The sequence below is a fragment of the Hemiscyllium ocellatum genome, chromosome 3 (assembly GCF_020745735.1).
Source record: "Hemiscyllium ocellatum isolate sHemOce1 chromosome 3, sHemOce1.pat.X.cur, whole genome shotgun sequence".
Taxonomy (NCBI): Eukaryota; Metazoa; Chordata; class Chondrichthyes; order Orectolobiformes; family Hemiscylliidae; genus Hemiscyllium; species Hemiscyllium ocellatum.
The window spans coordinates 92,419,538-92,441,186 of NC_083403.1; the positions used below are offsets into that span (position 1 = coordinate 92,419,538).

Genomic DNA, 21,649 nt, shown 5'->3' on the forward strand with positions numbered 1-21,649 from the left:
TTGAAACATCTGGCATACATAAGTAATAGGAGAAAGTGAGGACTGCAGATGCTGGAGACCAGAGTTGAAAAATGTGGTGCTGGAAAAACACAGCAGGCCAGGCAGCATCTGAGGAGCAGGAGAATCGACGTTTTGAGCATAAGCCCTCATTCAGGAATGAGGGCTTATGTCCGAAATGTCGATTCTCCTGCTCCTCGGCTGCTGCCTGGCCTGCTGTGTTTTTCCAAAACCACATTTTTCATACATAAGTAATAGTTAAGTAAATGAAATAAAGGAACAATAAGCAAAAGCAAGGAACAGCATAAAGACCATGAATCTCTGCAGTTTAAAAAAAATGCTCCCATTTTTTAAAAAATTTATTCATTTGATTAAAATTAAGTCAGAATGGAATGGAGTACAGCAAAACACTGTCTCCAGTATAGAATGAGATAAAAATTTGAGGAGAATATTGTGACTGCAAAATGCAGTCCAAGGGTACTTCAATTCAAGTTGTTAAGCTGGATTCTTTGAAGCACAGGCATTGCAGAATATCAGAGATCATTTATCCACACAGGAGTCAGTCACATCTCTTTGGCTAGGAAAGAAGTATGGGATTGTAAGTCAGACAGACAAAGAAAAACTATTTCTATTAGTAATGCAGAAATGCTAGCAGACAGTTTTGAACGGGAGCCATATTGGACTTGAAACATTAAGTTTGTTTCAATCTCCACAGACATCATGCTGGCTTTCTTAGCAAGTGGATTTGAGTTCAGAGTAGGAATGTTTTCCTGCAGGTATACTGAGCCTTAGTGAGACCACATTTGGAGTATTGCATGCAATTTTGGTCTCCCTACTTAAGGAAGGATATACTTGTCATAGAAGGAGTGCAGTGAGCATTCACAAGCCATTACAAGTGATGGCAGGACTCTCCTGAGGAGAGATTAGTTTGAGAGGATCTGTATTCACTATAGTTTAGAAGAACCAGGGGCATCGGACCAAAACATACAAGATTCTAATAGAGCTAGACAAAGTAGATGCAGGGAGACTGTTTCCCCTGGTTGGGGAGTTTAGGATATAGAATCAAGGGTCACGGTCCCAGGATAGGCTTTGTGATTTTCCACCAGGCCAATAAGTATTGGGTGTGAGGAGACTGTTATTTATGACAGATTGGAAAGTTACTTGAAAAAACTATGATGGTAGATACACAATGCCAAACACTGAAATGACGAATTCATAAATTGTAACAAATACAGGTTCTTTCATAAAGGTCAAGGAATAAAAAACCCACAAAAAAAATGCTTCAACTGTTGCTAACAAGAGGAATTAAAGATACCCAGATGGAAATGTAGGTTCATTGAGTATATTCAATATATTTCTTGAAACTTAAACATCAAGGGACATGGGAACGATGTGAGAAAATAGTGTTGAAGGAGAAAATAAGGTATTATCTAGTTGGAACATGAAGCTGGGTGAAGTGACTCAATGGCAAACTCCTGAAATTTTTTTCAAGCATTGCATTTAAGGAAGAGTCTAATAATGTTGCCAAAAGGTGCTAAAGGAGGTAGGAGAAAACATTACTGATGCCCTAACCATAATCTTTCAAAGTTCCCTGAATTCAGGTGGCGTACCTCTGGATTGGAAATTTGCTCATGTCACTCTGTTCTTTAACAAGGACAGAGGAAAACAAGAAAAATACAGACCAGTTAGCCTGATATTTGTGGTGGGGTAATTGTTGGACTTTATAATCAAGGATAGGGTAACTGGTCACTTCATCAGAGAGAGAGAGAGAGAGAGAGAGAGAGAGAGAGAGAGAGAGAGAGAGAGGAGAGAGAGAGAGAGAATGCATTCATGAAATCATGAAAGGTAGGGCACGCCTGACAAATCTTAACTTTTTTTTTAAGATTACATTCCCTACAGTGCAGAAACAGGCCCTTCAGCCCAACCAGTCCACACCAACCCTCCAAAGAGTAACCCACGCAGACCCATTTCCCTCTGACCAATGCACCTCGCATGACAGGCAATTTAGCATGCCCAATTCACCTAACCTGCACATCTTTGGATTGTGGGAGGAAACCGGAGGAAACCCATGCAGACACAGGGAGAATGTGCAAACTCCACACAGAGAGTCACCCGAGGCTAGAATCAAACCTGGGACCCTGGTGCTGTGAGGCAGCAGTGGTAACCACTGAGCTACCATGCCGTTCTTTTTTTTGCAAGGAAAAAAAGGTAGTGGACAAAGGACAGAGGTAAGTCAATGGATGTTGTTTATATGGCCTTCCAGAAGGTTTTTGATTAAGTCCCACACAGACTGTTATCTATGGTGAAAACCCAGGGAATTGAGGGCAAATTATGGACATGGATAGGAAATTAGTTCAGTGGCATGAAACAGAGTTGGAACAATGTACAAGTGCTCTAATTGGCAGGATGTGATTAATGGTGTACCGCAGGGATCTGAATTGAATCTCAGTTATTCACAATATTAATTAATGACTTGAAAAAACATTATTTCCAAATTGTGCGATGACACAAAATCAGGCAGATAATTACAATGGGATATTGATAGATTAGGCAAAATTACAGACAATATTAGGTGAATGGGCAAAGCTGTGGCCGATGGATTTTAATATAAGCAAATATGAGGTTCTCCACTTTGGACCAAGAAAGGATAGTTCAGGTTTTTTTTTTAAAAGGCACAAAGTTTAATACAGTGACACTTTGGGGTTCAGGTGCAAAAAATAGTCAAGGCAGATAATGAAATGCTGGCCTTCTCTAAAGGGCTGGAGAATAAAGATGAAGCTAGCAGTTATACAAAACCCTAGCTAGATCCCAATTAGAGTACTGTGGACAGATTTTACGAAGGTCCTGGAGAGAATTCGACACAGGTTTAGAAGGTTGATACCTGAACTTCAGGAGTTAAGTTATGAGAAGTGATTAGACAAATTGGGCCTTTATTCACTAGAATTTAGAAGGTTAGCGAGTGATCTAATTGAGGTTTTCTGGGTATTAACCACAGACAGACAGGGTACGTAAAGATAAACTATTTTCATTGGTTGAAAATTCTAGAAGCAGGGGCAAAGTCTCAGAATTAGGACCAGATCATTCAGGAGATGTTAGAAAGCACTTCTATATGGAAAGAGCTGTGCAGATTTGGAACTCTCTCCTCCTCAAATGACAGTTGATGCTAATTCAATTGTTAAATCTGAAATAGACAATTATTTTATGAAACAAAGGTATCAAGGGATATGGGCCCAAGGCAGGAATATGGAGTTAGGCCACAGATCAGCAATTATCTTATTGAATGACAGAGCAAACTCAAGGGGCTAAATGGTCTGCTCCTGTTCCTATATTCCTATGAATACAGGTTAGCAAGAAACATTATTAAAATGGACAGCTTCTACAGGTGCATAACAAATAGCTAAAGTCCCTATCCAACATGAAACCAAAGGTTAGCTAACATTTTTACAGTCACATCAGATTCAGAGACAAGCTTTTTCTGAAAGTGAAACATTGTCCCTATCATCTGCTGAACTGCAGGTTCTTAAAACATTCTGCTTCTCACTCTGCAGATGTTGATGGAATACGGAGTTTCCCAAATCTTGTGTTGTTATTGTATCTCATACTTCCAGGATTTGCACTATTTTACTTTAATTTGTTATAATTTGTGCCCTCATTCGAGTCACCGATATAGACCATAAATAGCTAGGCTTCCCATTAGTTACAGCCTGTCAATTCAAAAATCATGCATTTATCTCTATTCTGTTTTCAGTTCACTAACCAATTCATCCAAAAAAGTGCTCTTACTCCCAATACCGTAATTATTAATTTTAAGAGATCCTTGGGACACCTTATTGGATATTTTTGAAAGCCCTACATCTAGTGCTTTCTTCTTATCTACTCTATCTGGATTGCTCTGCCAATGAACTTGTGTTAACATACCCACAAGCAAGCATTTAGGAAAGCAAATTGTGCATTATGCTATATTATAAAAACATTAGAGCCTTAAAAGGTAAAGAAGTCCCACATTCACTGCTCACAGTGTGGTTTCTTCCAATTGGGGAAATGAAGTGTAGACTAGGTGACCACTTTCCAGACCACTTACGTTCTACCTGAAAAAATGATCCTACGCTTCCAGTTGCCTGCAACTTCAACACACCACCCTGTTACTTGGTCAATCTTATGCTTGCTGCAGTACTCCAGCAAAGCTTAGTATAAGCTGGAAGAACACCTAATTTTCTACTTGGTGCCTTCAGAACTCAATATCAAGTTCAATAACTTTCCTATGTCCCAGCTCCCACCCCCGCACACCAGGCCATGGGATCACATAGCACACACAAGCCACTGTCAGCCATGAACAGTCTCTATCAACAGCTATCCATCCTCCTAGCCAGATGGTTATCCACTCCTTTGTCTGTCCAACTGTTTTTCTCTCTCGTTGATCTCTATCCCCACCTATCGTTTACTCCTTAACTCCCTACCCACTACCCCATCTTCTGCATAAAAAAACCCAATGTTTTCCTAGCTACTATCAGTTCTAAGGAAGGTTCACAGGAGCTGAAACATTAACTCTGATTTCTCTTCACAGTTGCTACTAGACCTGCTGAGCTTTTCCAGCAAATTCTATTTTTGTTAAGTCCTACTACATTTAGATGCAGGATCTTGATGAGATCACATCTGAGCTTTTACTTGTACACAGGGTGTAGACATTGCTAGCTAGGTCACCATTTATTGCCATTCACGAATTACCCTGGAGAAACAGGTAATGAGCTGTGCAATGTTACAGACTTCAGAACTTTAATAGTTGTTCATGGACTGAATGAATCAACAAAAGATAATGTTACACATGCAAAAAAGCGGCATGTCTGCAATAAACTATTAAAGACAAGGACTAGCTTGTGGCAGAACTGAAAGCAATTAGCAAAAGGAGTTGTCAAGGCTGCATGAACAAAATTGCTTTGACACCTGCTTGATAACTGGACATTTTATTGCCACAAAGGACAAAGATTGCCCTGTTGAAGAATTTATGGAGATAATTACAGGAAAGCTATGTCTTCGAACAGACAGTTAAGGCCAAATATAAAAGGAACAAAGAAGCTACTTCTGTTCAGAAGGAAAGCTGCAAACATGCAGTAATATGGATGGAAGAACTTATAAGAACACAACAATAACCTGAAGGACAAAATCCGTACAAGAATTGAACACAAACTCCACCTTTAATAGAACTCTGGAGAACAACACTGCATAAGGACCAAACCCTGGACACTTTCAGAGACAGACCGTTGTTGGTGGAATCTGGCCAAGTTCCACCATTAATCAGGTAATAGCCAAGTTGGCTGTCAGGCTAAACTTGCTTAGTTGATGGGTCTTATTTTGGTTGCTACCTGCCATAAAGTTTAAATCATTGTTTCTGTACATGATTGTGTGTGAGATTTAGATTGGATTAGACTTGATTAGATTCCCTACAGAGTGGAAACAAGCCCTTCAGCCCAACACGTCTACACAAACCCAGACCCATTCCCCAACCCTACATTTACCCCTGACTAATGTACCTAATACTATGGGCAAGTTAGTATGGCCAATTCACCTGATATCTGCATATCTTTGGATTGTGGAAGGAAACCGGAGCAACCGGAGGAAACCCACACAGACACAGGGAGAATGTGCAAACTCCACACAGTCACCCGAGGTGGGAATCAAACCCGGATCCTTGGTGCTGTGAGGCAGCAGTGCTAACCACTGAGATATCATGCTGAATTAAAGGTAGCCTGTGGTGATTACAGTTGCCTTATTAATCGCTGAAATCCTTGGGATGTGAGTACATCAACAATGGTGTTAGGAAGTGAGTTTCATGATTTTGACCTAGTCAGAATGAAAGAATGGAGATATATTCCAAGAGAGGATGGTAGGTGACTTGGAGGCAAACTTGCAGGCAGTGGTTTCCATGTGTCTACTGACCTTATCGTTCTATGTTGTAAAAATCATAGATTGGAAGGCACTTCGAAGGAACCTAACTGCATAAACACTAAGAAATAAGCTAAGGAATAAAAAGAGTACAGTTCTATTGCTCAGTGTAGTTTTATCAACCAGTGGAAAGGATATAGAGGAACAAATCCACAAGGAATTTACACAGAAATGCCAATACCATACAATAGTTAAAACGGGGGATTTCATTTACCCAAAAATAGAGTATGATATTGGTAGTGTAAAAGGCAGCAAGACAAGTGTGCGTAGATTGTGTTAAGGAGAGTCTCCTGAATGTGTGCGATCCAACAAGGAAGGATGCACTATTAGATTTGATCCTTGGAAACGAGGGTCAAGTAGATTAAGTGTCAGTGGGGAAACATTTTAAGAAAGCCATTAAGGCTCAGGACGGTGGTGGAGAATGATAATCCACAGAAATTGGATTATCTGTGGAGAGATAATGTTAATGGGGCAAAACCAGAGCTGGGCAGGATTGACTGGATTAACATTAACAAAAGATCGAAGGATAAACAGTAACGGAACAACTGGCAAAGAACAAACGATTCATGTACAGCCAAAATATATTCTCTAAAATGGGAAAGGTAGGAGAAATTAAGTCAAAGTCCCTTGGATGACAAAGGAGGTAGAAATTAACATTAGAGAGAAATAGCATATTTATGACAAGTGTAAGGTAGAACATAATAATTGAGAAACAGGAGGAATATCAAAAATTCAGCAGAGAGATGAAAAAGCAATAAGAAACACAAAGAGGAATTATGAGAAGAGACCAGCAGCTAACATAAAGGGGATCCCAAAGTCTCCTATAGCCACACAAACAGAAATACAGTGGTTAAGAGGAATAGGGCTGATTAGAAATTAAAAAGCAGGATTTACACATGGAGGCAGGGGTATAACTGAGGAACTAAATAATTATTTTGCAACTGTCTTTACAAAAGAAGTAGATACTGCCCGGGCCATGAGGAGGATGAGGAAATTCCAGCACCAGAAGGGTTTAAAATTAGTAAAAAAAAAGTCTTGGATCAACTGCTGGTACTTAAAGATGACAAAGTACTGGGGCCAAATGAGATGCATCCAAGCATTTCAAACTGATGTGAGGGTAGAAATAGAGGGGGCCCTGGCCATAATCTTTCCTTGCCCCCTGGAGTTAGGGGCTGTGCAGGTAGACTGGAGAATTGCCAACATTACAGTCTCATTCAAAGGTGCTTGGAAGGATAATCCCAACAATTACAGACCAGTCATTTTAACTTGTGTGGTAGGGAAGCTTGTAGAAACAATTATTCAGAATTAGTAATCACATGGAAAAAGGTTGGTTGATTAGGAAGAATCAGCATTGATTCCTAAAGAAGAAATCTTGTTTAACTAAATTGAGAGTTTTTTGACGAGGTAATAAAAAGGCTCAATGATGTCAACACTGTTATAAAGTTATAGAGATGTACAGCATGGTCCAACCCATCCATGCTGACCAGATATCCCAACCCAATCTAGTCCCACCTGCCAGCAACTGACCCATATCCCTACAAACCCTTCCTATTCATTAACCCATCCAAATGCCTCTTAAATGTTGCAATTGTACCAGCCTCCACCAGTTCCTCTGGCAGCTCATTCCATACACGTACCATCCTCTGCGTGAAAAAGTTGCTCCTTAAGTCTCTTTTATATCTTTCCCCTCTCACCCTAAACCTATGCCCTCTAGTTCTGAACTCCCCCACCCCAGGGAAAAGGACTTTGCCTATTTACCTTATCCATGCCCTTCATAATTTTGTAAACCTCTATAAGGTCACCCCTCAGCCTCCGACGCTCCAGGGAAAACAGCCTCAGCCTATTCAGCCTCTCCCTATATCTCAAATCCTCCAACCCTGGCAACATCCTTGTAAATCTTTTCTGAACCTTTTCAAGTTTCACAACATCTTTCCGATAGGAAAGGGACCAGAATTGCACGCAATATTCCAACAGTGGCCTAACCAATGTCCTGGACAGCCGCAACATGACCTTCTAACTCCTGTACTCAGTACTCTGACCAATAAAGGAAAGCATACCAAATGCCTTCTTCACTATCCTATCTACCTGCGACTCCACTTTCAAGGAGCTATGAACCTGCACTCCAAGGTCGCTTTGTTCAACAACACTCCCTAGGATCTTACCGTTAAGTGTATAAGTCCTGCGAAGATTTGCTTTCCCAAAATGCAGCAACTCGCATTTATCTGAATTACACTCCATCTGCCACTTCTCAGCCCATTGGCCCATCTGGTCCAGATCCTGTTGTAATCTGAGATAACCCTCTGCACTGTCCATGACACCTCCAATTTTGGTGTCACCTGAAAACTTATGAACTGTACCTCTAATGCTCGCATCCAAATCATTTATGTAAATGACAAAAGGTAGAGGGCCCAGCACCGATCCTTGTGGCACTCCACAAGGTCACAGGCCTCCAATCTGAAAAACAATCCTCCACGTCCACCTTTGAGCCAGTTCTGTATCCTGCATTCCATGAGATCTAACCTTGCGAATCAGTCCTCCATGGGCTGATCTAACCTTGTCGAACGCCTTACTGAAGTCCATATAGGTCACATCTATTGCTCAGCCCTCATCAATCCTCTTCGTTACTTCTTCAAAAAACACAAGCAAGTTTGTGAGACATGATTTCCCACACACAAAGCCATGTTGATGCTCCCTAATCAGTCCTTGCCTTTCCAAATACATGCACATCCTGTCCCTCAGGATTCCCTATAACAACTTGCACACCACCGAGGTCAGGTTCACCGGTCTACTGTTCCCTGGCTTGTCTTTACCGCCCTTCTTAAACAGTGGCACCACGTTAGCCAACCTCCAGTCTTCCGGCACCTCACCTGTGACTATCGATGCAACAAATATCTCAGCAAGAGGCCCAGCAATCACTTCTCTAGCTTCCCACAGAGTCCTCGGGTACACCTAATCACATCCTGGGGATTTATCCACTTTTACCCGTTTCAAGACATCCAGCACCTCCTCCTCTGTAATCTGGACATTTTGCAAGATGTCACCATCTATTTCCCTACAGTCTATATCTTCCATATCCTTTTCCACAGTAAATACTGATGCAAAATATCCACTTTGTATCTCCCCCATTTTCTGTGGCTCCTTGCTGATCTTTGAGGGGTGAAAATGTGTTGCTGGAAAAGCGCAGCAGGTCAGGCAGCATCCAAGGAACAGGAGATTCGCTATTTCGGGCATAAGCCCTTCTTCAGGAATGATCTTTGAGGGGCCCTATTCTCTCCCTAGTTACCCTTTTGTCCTTAATATATTTGTAAAAACCCTTTGGATTCTCCTTAATTCTATTTGCCAAAGCTATCTCATGTCCCCTTTTTGCCCTCCTGATTTCCCTCTTAAGTATACTCCTACTTTCTTTATACTCTTCTAAGGATTCACTCGATCTATCCTGTTTATACCTTCCTTCCTACACATGCTTCCTTCTTTTTCTTAACCAAACCCTCAATTTTCTAGTCGTCCAGCATTCCCTATACCTACCAGCTTTTCCTTTCATCCTTCCCATTTTCCAGCTGTCCCTTTACCTCTGAACGTTTGCCTCCAATCAGCTTTCAAAAGTTCTTGCCTAATACCGTCAAAATTGGCCTTTCTCCAATTTAGAACTTCAACTTTTAGATCTGGTCTATCCTTTTCCATCATGATTTTAAAACGAATAGAATTATAGTCGCTGGTCCCAAAGTGCTCCCCCACTGAAACCTCAGTCACCTGCCCTGCCTTATTTCCCAAGAGTAGGTCAAGTTTTACAACTTCTCTAATAGGTACATCAACACACTGAATCTGAAAATTGTCTTGTACACACTTAACAAACTCCTCTCCATCTAAACCTTTAACACTATGGCAGTCCCAGTCTATGTTTGGAAAGTTAAAATCCTCTACCATAACTTCCCAATTATTCTTACAGGTACCTGAGATCTCCTTACAAGTTTGTTTCTCAATTTCCCTCTGACTATTAGGGGGATCTATAATACAATCCCAATAAGGTTATCATCCCTTTCTTATTTCTCAGTTCCGTCCAAATAACTTCCCTAGATATATTTCTGGGAATATCCTCCCTCAGCACAGCTGTAATGCTATCCCTTATCAAAAATGCCACTCCCCCTCCTCTCTTGTCTCCCTTTCTATTCTTCCTGTATAATTTGTATCCTGGAACATTAAGCTGCCCATCCCTGAGCCATGTTTCTGTAATTGCTATGATATCCCAGTCCCATGTTCCTAACCATGCCCTGAGTTCATCTGCCTTCCCTGTTAGGCCCCTTGCATTGAAATAAATGCAGTTTAATTTATTCGTCCTACCTTGTCCCTGCCTGCCCTGACTGTTTGACTCATTTCTATTCTCAAGTGTACCAGTCTCAGATTGATCTCTTTCCTCAGATGAAGTCTACATGATTTTCCAGAGGGTATTTGATATTGTGCCACACAACAGACTTGAGGAAAGTTATAGATCATAGTATATTAAAAAAAAGTAGCAAATGGATACAAAAGAAACTGGCTGAGTAATAGTCAACGGATAATTTTTGGGCTGGTGAAAAGGTGTGTAGTGGAGCTCGTGGGACTGGAAATAGGACCATTTCTTTTCCTGATCTCTACTAATGATCTGGATCTTGGTGTGTAGATGACAATTTTAAAGTTTGACATGAAACTTGGGAGAATTGTAAATTGTGAGGAAGGCAAGGTGAAGCTCCAAAAGATAAGTGATGGGGTGGCGGTTGGGAGGCAGATAAGTTTCAATGCAGAGAAGTGTGAGGTGATGTACTTTGACAGGAAGAACATTGAAAGACAATATAAAATAAGGGGTACCATTCTCCTAGGTGGGAAGAAAGGTGAGAGGAGATTTGATAGAGGTTTTCTAAATCATGAGCGGGCTCGATGGAGTAGATAGGGAGAAGCTGTTTCTACTTGTAAAAGGAGAAAGAATGTAGGTGCGCACATGGAATGTGATATGCCAATGAAGCAAGTATGATGTGAGGAAAACCTTTTTCACACAGTGACTAGTTAGGGTCTGAAATGCACAGCTGGGAAAAGTGGGAGGCAGTTTCAATTGAGACATTCAAGAGGGCATTGGATGATTATTTGGATAGAAACAATGTGCAGGAGATTGGCACTAGGTAATGATGCTTGTTTGTGCACGATGAGCCAAACAGCCTCCTTTGTATGCTGTACAATTCTGAAATTTTGTGAACATCACAACCTGAAATCTAGCAGAAGGCCCCAAACTCAGCTGGTATTCTTGCAAGGGAGAAAAGGGGCAAGCAGGTTCTAAACTGCACATCTTTGGTTGTCAGAGGCAACTGCTCATATATACTAGCAGCTGCTTCCACTCATTATTTTGATGAGAATGGTGTCAGAAGCCCAAAGATTGCAGATTTCACTTGATAGGAGCAGGTCAAACTCTGTGGATACATTTGGACAGGCAGGATATCCTTTGGGAGAGGCAAGGTATCCCTTTGAATGTGGTCCTGAGACACCTTTGGAAGATATTAGGCATCATTTGCAAGTAGTCAGATTCCCTTTGGGATTGTTCAGTCACATCCCAAATTTAAGGAACACCTTGGAAAACATCCTGTGCTGTCTCAATGGAATTCCAGGTTCCCACCTGCACTGTCAATAACTTTCTGGATCTCGCAGTTAGTTATCTTGGACAGTAGGGGAGGTCGTTGGGCTGGGCAGCAAGTGAGTAGAGAGGGAATGAGAAAACTATTGCAATCAAACAAAATGTCACTCAGAGACTAAATTGCTCAACACAAAGATTTGTTATAAGGTCTTTTGAAATTCTGCGCTTTTCTGCTGCACTTCAATATGAAGCATTTTAAGTGTTCATTATGAGTGGACCACTTGTGATAACGACCTGGGACACTTTGTTGAGATCCAAATTTGTAAGATTTTGTCTTTCAGTGCCCTTCACAAACTCCAGTCGTATCTAGAGTTCTTATTAGTGGATGGTCCAAGCCCAACTATAACACCTTATTATTGAAACCTTGCAATCTGGAACCAAAATGTTGCTCAAATGGATTAAATTACAGAAATAATTTATCCATTCATTCATTTTCTCAGCTAGCATTTGTCTTTCCATTAAAGTCAGTGCTACAATTAAAACTAAACATTCAGAGCTAGACAACGAATCAAAACTGATTTTTGACATTCAGGTTTAGTCAATGGAATATATGAACTAATCAATACGGTTAACTTTAAAGCTAAATATTCAACTGGGCTAATTGTGATTTTTGTCTTCCACAAAACAGTACACCGCTTACCACCTCTGAAATCTGGATAGTTATTGATGAATGAGAGAAGAAGTGAAGGAATGTGAGAGTGAGACTCTAAGATTTCCACTAGCATTGCTCCCTAGTGTTATACAGCTAGAAATAGTTTCAACAATTATATATCCAGATTTGGATTTTACAAGCAACGATTTCACATTTGATATTTTTAGGTATTCATGGATTCCACCCCATTTGATTACGAAGTTCCAAATACATGATCAGATCCCAGCAGAACACTACCTTGGTAGATGATAACTTTTTGATGAATAATAATGTTACTTGCTTTGTGAGACATTGTTTAGAAACAGATACCAATAAATAAAAGCTTATATTTGGCTATTTAGCAGTAACAGCAATATAATTTAAAGCACTTCAATTAAGGGTATAAAGACCCACCTTATCAGAGGCTGGTGAAGAGCAACCAAGGAAGCATGAATAGTGATTGATACAACAGAGAGGTGGAAGTAATCAAACATAACATTGACATGATGATGAAGTCCTTGATGTAAACTGAAGTGCAGCTTCAATGTCCGACTACTAATCAGTTGGAGAGAATTTGGATCATCAGATCTGAAAGAAAGTTTTTAAAATCAACTGTAAATTAAAGACTGGGTATTAATTTACAGACAAATGAAATGAAAGAAACCTGTCCTTTTTGTGGCCTGGAAAAGAGGCAACATTTATATAAAATGTATCCATCTGCCATGTGTAAACCATAGAATTGCTATTTTAAAATTGATAACCTTAAAATTGATGGGGAGGCAGCATTTTGAGTTTTCATTTTCATTAAAATGAATACCTTACATCATATTTAATTGACTCTTCATTGCTTCAGAAGAGGTCAGGTGAGTTCGTTCTTTCTATGCTCACATGCCATTCATCTAAACACACCTTGTGGAACGACAGCAACACAGCCTTTGAGCTTCTCATGTTCTTTTCACTGCTCACAGCATCCTGTCCTCCACATGGGACAAGAGATTAGGTGACATCTTCCCAAAATAATTTTCCTTTTTAAAAAGTGTCATCTTAAACCTTCCACTGATTACTGGTTCAATCTTCCCTCCCACTTCAACCTCTTGCTTTTGGCCTCCTCCAACATTCCAATGAAGCTCAAGGGACAGCACCAAATGTTTCTAGGGAGTCCTCTGATCAACTTTGACCACTTTCGTCTTATTTGTATTTTATTTCTGGCAAGAGGTATTGGAAGTATGCTTTTTCCTTTTAAAAAGTTCCAAAGATCCTTCTTAGTTTTCCATGCATCCCTCCAGCAGCTGATAATTCTCCATTCACTTTGCCCTTGGCATATTCGGTCAGTGTGGATTCAATGGACCGAATGGCTTGCTTCCACAATGTAGGTATTCTATGATATGATTCTATGATTCTGTCCTGTATCTTTCTTTATTTGATTTAATCTCACTGCACTGCTGCTCTTTTAATATCATCATTGCTATTTAATGACCCCCTACTGAAGCATATTACAGAATCCATTTAATTTTTCTGAATGTGGTTCTGATTTCATTCCAATTCTCTCTTCCCCTGTTCTTTCTCCAAGGCACTCGTTGAAGGTTAGCAGCTAACTGAGCAGAAGCTAACTGCTGCTAACTTCGGCCCAACAAGTCCACACAGACCCGCCGAAGCGCAACCCACCCAGATCCATTCCCCCTACATTTATCCCTTCACCTAACGCAACAGGTGTGTTGTGTATGGCCAATTCACCTAACTGCACTTTTTTTTTGGACTGTGCGAGGAAACCGGAGCACCCGGAGGAAACCCGTGCAGACACTGGGAGAATGTGCAAACTTCTCACAGACAGTCACCTGAGGACAGTCACCTGAGGCAGGAATTGAACCTGGGTCTCTGGCACTGTGAGGCAGCAGTGCTAACCACTGTGCCACCGTGCCGAGCTCTTGAATATGATGTTAGAAAGTCAATTAGCTACATCAAATCACCTGTAACAGCCAATTTTCACAAACCAACAGAAGAAATAAAGCAATTGGTTCTCTGGGTACTTCGGTTTCTTCCCACAGTCCAAAAATGTGGAAGTTAGGTGGATGGGTCATCTTAAATTTAAAGGACCAAAGGCAGGTTATGAGTTTCAGTAGCAGAATGAGATGAGGGAGAGAGGAGTTGCCCTAATTTCAGAGATTAGGGCACAGAATGGAGAAGGTGTGGTCATAAATAATGGGATAATTAAATTTTGGAGTGTACAACAGTCCAGACTCAGAAGAATGTGCATATCTAGTTGCATTGTAGGACTGGAAACAGGTAAGAGAGATAGGAATGGGAAAGTACACTCAAAGAATTTTAAAAAAAGGGATCATTACGGACAGCACAGTGGCTCAGTGGTTAGCATTGCTACCTCACAGTGGCAGAGACCCAGGTTCAATTCCAGCCTTGGGTGACTGTTTGTGTGCAGTTTGCACTTTCTCCCTGTGTTGGCGTGGGTTTCCTCTGAATACTTTAATTTCCTCCCACAGTCCAAAAATATGAAAGTTAGGTGGATGAGCCATCTTAAATTTAAAGGAATAAAGGCAAGTTATGGGCTTCAGTAGTGGTAGAGATGAAATCTGGCTATGTTAGAATTGATACGTGACAAACTAAATTAAATTGAGAGAGGTGATGGTGAGGTACAGCTGAGTGTATCATCAAACACATGGAGCCTAATATGGATTTCTTGAATGTCATCACCATGAAGTTATGAAATACTAGGGGGCCAAGGACAGATCTTTGAGACAGTCAGAAGATGCTATGAACAATTTGTGGAAGGGATGGCAAGGGTCAAACATTTTGATTCACACATGTTTGTGGAAGATCTGAATTTTATCTTTCCTCCAAACATATGAAGAATTTTGTGTTTCCTTATATTTTCCAGAATACTGTTTTTGACTTCTCAATGTTTTTTTTCCCTCCACATAGAATTTGTACTCAAGAATCTGTTCCTAGGTACTGTTATAAAGCAAAGATCAACCTCCTTCTTATAACTAAAACTGAAACACCCATGCCAATTCACCCAACCTGCATTTCTTTGGATTCTGGGAGGAAACCCACGCAGACATGGGGAGTACGTGCAAACTCCACACGAACTTGGGTCCCTGGTGCTGTGAGGCAACATTGTTAATCAGTGAGCTGCCATGCCATCCTTTGAATATGTCCAAGTTTTGAGACATCTGCAAACCTGAAATTGCACCTTGAGAATTCACGTCTGCCTTATTAATATAAAGGAAAGCAGCACCCCAATTTTTTTTTTGTCATTCATGAACTCATTTAAACAATTTTTTTTATCCAATCAAATTAAGAGGTCAGAAGTCTGTAGGTAAAGCATAAAAACAGCAAGAAAAGGAGAATAGTAACAGAATGGCTGCAATAGGGTAAAGAAAAAAAAAGAGGCTACTCAAAAAAAATACATTGTTGGAAAGTCAGGTACTAATTCTATCTATCTATATCATGTTCCAGCCCTCCCAACAATATTTTTAATAGAATCATAGGCCCATCATGCCGGCACCAGCTTGAATGTCTAGTGCTAATCTCCTGTCTTTTCCCCAATATCCCTGCACACCAACAGCATCAAAATAACCATCCAATGGCCTCTTGAATACCTCAACTGAACCTGCCTTCACCACATTTCCAGGTAATGCATTTACACCCTTACAACTTACTGTGTGAAAAAGTTGTTTCCTACATGGCACAGGCTCAGTGTTAGCACTGCTGCCTCACTTCACCATGGACGTGGGTTCGATTCCTTCCTCCGGTAACCGTCTGTGGGGAGTTTGCACATTCTCCCCATGTTTCCGTGGATTTTCTCCAGGTGCTCCGGTTTCCTCCCACAATCTAAAGATGTGCAGGTCAGGTGAATTGGTCAAGCTAAATTGCCTATAGGGTTAGGTGCATTAGTCAGGAATAAATATAGGGTAGGGGAATGGGTCTGGGTGGATTACTTTTCGGATGGTCAATGTGAACTTGTTGGACCGAAGGGCCGGTTTCCATACTGTAGGGAATCTAATCTAATCTACATCAACCTTGCTTCATTTGCACGTAACTTTGAATCTAACCCCTCTCTCATTATTGCTACTTTTACATGGAGGAACAGCTTCTTCCTATCTATTGTCCAGCCTGCTCATGATTTTGTAAATCCCAACTGGATCTCTCCTCAGCCTTACTTTCTCGAAGGAGAATAGTCTCAACTTTTTCAATCTATCCTCATAATTGAATTTTCTCAAACTTTGAACAATTCTAATAAATTGCTTCCACACACTCTCAACTTGCCTACTTCCTATAATATCGCACCCACACCTGTACATATTACTCCACTCAGGTCTAACGAATGTTTTGTACAAATTCAACATTACCGATTTGTTCTTTTATTCTATGCCCTGATTAATAAAGCCGAGCTGTTCTCACCACTTGTCCTGCGCCACCTTCAATGATCTGTGCGCATACAGTTATTTTATATTGTTGTACAGTACTGTTCCAACCAATGTGCATCATTTCATACTTCACTGCATGGATGGATTGCAATTGACAATTGGTATGCTTCGTCTGCTGTGGAATAAATCACTAACGCACACAAACGATGCTTCGATTGGTGCTCTTTTGAAGGAAGAGAAAATATACTGGTCAAGACATGGAGATTTGTTCCAATTCATGAGATATTCACTTCATATCTTTTCAGGTTACATTGCTGCGTTATTAGGTAATACATTAGGAACCACTGGAAATCAGTAAAAGAAACACTGGAACACTATGAGCTGTAAGATCCACTCTGAGCCCTGCACCATCCTGATGATTTAGAAATACTGCATTGTTACTGGTCAAAATCCTGGAACTCTCTTCCTAATAGCATTATAGATGGACCTACATGAAATGGACTGAAACAGTTCAAGAGGCAGCTCACTACCACCTTCTTAAAAACTAGGTAAGAGTAATAATTGTTCAACTTAGCCAACAATACCACTTGCTGTGAATGAATAAAATACAACTGACTTCTGTCAAAACCAGGCAATCAGACAGCTGGAGGAGAACCTAAACTAATGAAATGACAGAGGACTGAATTCTCATTACCTTAGTTTAAGGAGAAACTACACCAACTTGAGAAACTTGCCATTTCACCCAGATTCCAGAAACAAAGTGAAAATTTATTTATAATAATCACAAAGGTTGGATGTTGAATACATGTCCACAATACTTGGTATTATTATTTTAAAGTAATAGAACATAATAATCCTAACCTATTGATGAATACTCACGCAAAGTCTTTGTCAGTGAAGTTGAGATCTAAAGACAACTGGAAATCCATCTCATTCAGGGATTCTTCAATCTAGATATAAAATCGAAGTTTATTTTGACTTCTTTAACTCAAACCACGTTCAATGTGACAAACACTATGATTTACAAAAATGAGCAAAGCTTTAATTGGATATCAATTCATCTTTTTATTAATTTAACTTCTTATTAAAATACAGAATTATAGTCATTAATAATAATTACACCACTAACAATAAAATATGGGAAATATTGCATGATCAAAAATGATTTTCCATCAGCTATACTGTTTATACTCACCTCGGACAGTAGATATTTACTGAACTAAATTCCATCGACAAGCCTGGAATGACTGATGGCACAGAGATCATAGGCTTGATTGAAACTTTATTCAAATATGGCAATTTGCATTTACTGAAGCCTCCACACTGGATGATTTTTAGCAGCATTTTCCCTTCAGAAACCACTTCACTGACAGTTGTGGCTGCTATTATCAAATCATATTGTGGCCCTAGAAAACTCTTTTTTTCTCCTTTATACACCACATCTTATTGCAACTTTTGACAGAGAGGGGTTCACGAGTGTGGTGGGGGGGGACAAGAGAGTGAGGGAGGGGGTGAGGTGGTGGGGGCAAGGAGATTGAGTGGCAGGGAGGTGGGTGATTGGGAGGTGGAGCCAAGGGGTTTGAGGGAGGGGAGGGTGGCTAGAGAGGGGCAATAAGGGAGGGGGTGTGTGAGGGGGGGCAAGAGGGATGGGTGGCAAGTTCTTACATGTATTAAAATTCCATTACTATTGTGTTAGACTCTTATCTATAGTACACAAAGGTTTGGAAGGCTTCTGTCCTGGGAGGCATGAGAGGGGTTGAAACATGCTAAATGCTGGCTGCTACCTCTGATAAGATTAAGATTGTGTGTCCAGTCTGCTTGCATAATTAGGTGGTGCTAGTCCTTTTTCTATTTTAACTTAGTAAAAACACTAGGCCTATATGCTCTAAGTAAATTAGAAAATGTACCTGTACTTAATAAAAGAATTAAGGATATTAAACTGATTACTACATTCGGGTTGTGAAATTTGTTTACTATTTGCTGGTATGAGTTTCATTCATTCACACAATTTCATGGAAGTGTTATTTTGTCAGTTAAAGGGATAATGGCCCAATTAATAGGTATTTAAAAGGTACTTACTAAGTGGGGACTCTATTCAGGTCCAGGAGATGGTTGGTAAGGGTTGATTAATCTTATAATGTTTTGTGGATAATTCATGGGGATGGTATTGTTCTGTGTGCTACATTAATTCAGAGGTAAACACTGCTTGTAGCAAGGGCTGATAAGGTGAAAAAATGTAAAATATTGTGTGCTGGTGAGTGAGTTCATAAAGATAACCTTTAACACAATATCTCACAAGATTTAGACGTAGCACTGAGGATGACACATTTTGTGTACACTGGGTGGGGGATTTCAATGTTCACCACTAAGAGTGGCAAGCTTCTTGAGTAGTGTTGGGGCTGAACTCATCCAGGCAAGAGAAGGGTATTCCATCACACTCCTGACCTGTGCAGGCTTTTGGGAGTCAGGTGGTGCGTTGCTTGGTCAGTATTCCTAACCTCTGACATGATGTTACAGCCCTTGCATTTATGTGGTGAGTCCATTTATGTTTCTGATCAATGATAACTCCCAGGATGTTGATAGTGGAGGATTCAGTGATGGTAACATCATTTAATGTCAAGGGGCAGTGGTTAGATTGTCTCTTGTTGATGATGGTCATAGCCTGGCATTTGTGGTGCAAATGTTACTTGCCACTTGTCAGCCCAAACCTGGATATTGTCCAGCTCTTGTTGCATTTGAACATGGACTGCTTCAGTATCTGAGGTATGAATGGTGCTGAACATTATGGAATCATCAGCGAACATCCCCACTTCTGACCTTACAATGGAGAGATGGTCATTGATGAAGCAGCTGAAGATGGTTGGGACTAAGACGCTACCCTGAGGAATTCCTGCAGAGATGTCCTACAGCTGAGATGACTGACCTCCAACAACCATGACTATCTTCCTATGTGTCAGGTATGACTCTGTAGTGGAGACTTGCCCCGATACTCATTTATTTCAGTTTTGCTGGAACTCCTAATGCCACACTCAGTCAAATGAAGCCTTAATGTCAAGGGCTGTCACTCTTACCCCATCTCTGGAATTCAGGTTTTTTATCCATGTTTGAATCAAGGATGTAATGTGGTTGGGAACTGACTGGCCCTGACAGAACACAAGCTAGGCATCACTGCGTGGGTTATTGATGAGCAGGTGTTGCTTCATAGCACTGTTGATGACACATTCTATCATTTTACTAATGATCAAGGGTAGACTGATGGGGCAATAATTGGTGAGATTGGATTTATCCTGCTTTTTATGTAGAGGACATACTTGGGCAATTTTCCACATTGGCGAGTAGATGCCAGTGTTGTAACAGTACTGGAACAGCTTGACTAGGTGAGTGGCAAGTCCTGGAGCACCAATCCTCAGTATTATTGCCAGAATGTTGTCAGGACTCATACCTTTGCAGTATTCAGTGTCTCCAACCGTTTCTTGATATCACATGCTGAGAACTGACATCTGCAACGCTGGGAACCACTAGAGGAGACCGACATGGCTCATCTACTCAGCACTTCTGGCTGAAAATTGCTGTAGAAGCTTCAGTCGTATCGTTTGCACTGATTTGCTGGGTGTACCATCATTGAGGTTGGGGATATTTGAGGTTGGGGATATTTGAGAAGGCGTATCCTCCAGTGAGTTGTTTAATCGTTTACTGCCATTCACAACTGGATGTGGCAGGACTGCAGAGCTTAGACCTGATCTACTGTGGGATTGTTTAGCTTTGTGTATCACTTGCTGCTTTGGTATGCAAGTAGTCCTGTTTGGTGGCTTCACCAGGATGACACCTCAGTTTGAGGTATGTTTGGTGCTGCTCCTGGCATGCCCTCCCATGAACCAGGGTTGATTCCCTGGTTTGATATTAATAGTTGAGTTCGGAATATTCCGGACCATGGGGTTACAGATTATGCTGGTCTGCTGCTGTTGATGGCTCACACACCTCGTGAATGTCCAGTCTTGAGTTGCGAGATCTGTTCGAAGCCGGTCCCATTTAGCATGGTGAAAGTGCCACACAACATGATGGAGGTTATTCTCAATGTGAAAGCAAGACCTCGAATCCACAAAGACTGCCTGTGTAGAGTTTGCACATTCTGCCTGTGACTGCGTGGGTTTTCACCGGGTGCTCTGGTTTCCTCCCTCAGTCCAAAAGAAATGTGCAGAATTGGCATGCTAAATTGCCTGCAGTATTAGGTGAAGGGATTAATGTAGGGGAATGGGTCTGGGTGTCGGTTGCTCTTCGGAGGATTGGAGTGGACTTGTTGGGCCGAAGGGCCTATTTCCACACTGTAAGTAATCTAATCCAATCTAATCTACTTGCTAGTGGAAAAAAAAACACTTTTGCCATCTTTCTGCCTCCCATCACTTAGTCAAGTATATGTCACAGTTATCGCTGTCCTTTTCAAATTCTACATGCTTCTACAAAAACTTGTCTCCTCTTCAGATGGGTAAAAAATGAGGTCTGCAGATGCTGGAGATCACAGCTGAAAATGTGTTGCTGGTCAAAGCGCAGCAGGCCAGGCAGCATCTCAGGAATAGAGAATTCGACGTTTCGAGCATAAGCCCTTCATCATCCTGATGAAGGGCTTATGCTCGAAACGTCGAATTCTCTATTCCTGAGATGCTGCCTGGCCTGCTGTGCTTTGAGCAGCAACACATTTTCAGCTCCTCTTCAGATGGGACTGCTTTTCCTGAAATGATACAGGAAGCAGAATCTTTGAACATTTCTAAGGCAGAGGTGGATAGATTTCTGGCAAGGGAAGGGGTGAAATGTGGATTTTTAGTTATCAACCATAATCTTATTAAATAGAAGTGCAGTTCAAGAAACGGATTAGGCTCTTCCTGCTCCATGTTGATAAGTTCTATTTTCTGTTGTTCTCTCAAGCCTGCTTCACCATTCAACTAGATTGTGGTTTCTAGGAATATAAAAGCAGGAATAGCCCATTCATTCCTTTGAACTTGCTCCACAATTCAATTCGATCCAGGCTGTTTTACCTCAATGACTTTC

The 21,649-nt window shown here is 40.9% G+C and overlaps 1 protein-coding gene across 3 annotated transcripts in view; it reads right to left on the reverse strand.

The window, feature by feature from the left end:
- fam135a (family with sequence similarity 135 member A) overlaps positions 1-21,649 on the reverse strand; it is a 329,943-nt gene that overhangs the window by 164,473 nt on the left and 143,821 nt on the right. For all 3 annotated transcript variants that reach the window (XM_060851940.1, XM_060851926.1, XM_060851932.1), the window contains exons 6-7: positions 17,486-17,556; positions 12,639-12,812 (exon numbers count right to left, since the gene is read on the reverse strand). In XM_060851940.1, coding sequence (XP_060707923.1) covers positions 12,639-12,812; positions 17,486-17,556 — 245 coding nt within the window. The remainder of the gene's footprint in view (positions 1-12,638; positions 12,813-17,485; positions 17,557-21,649) is intronic.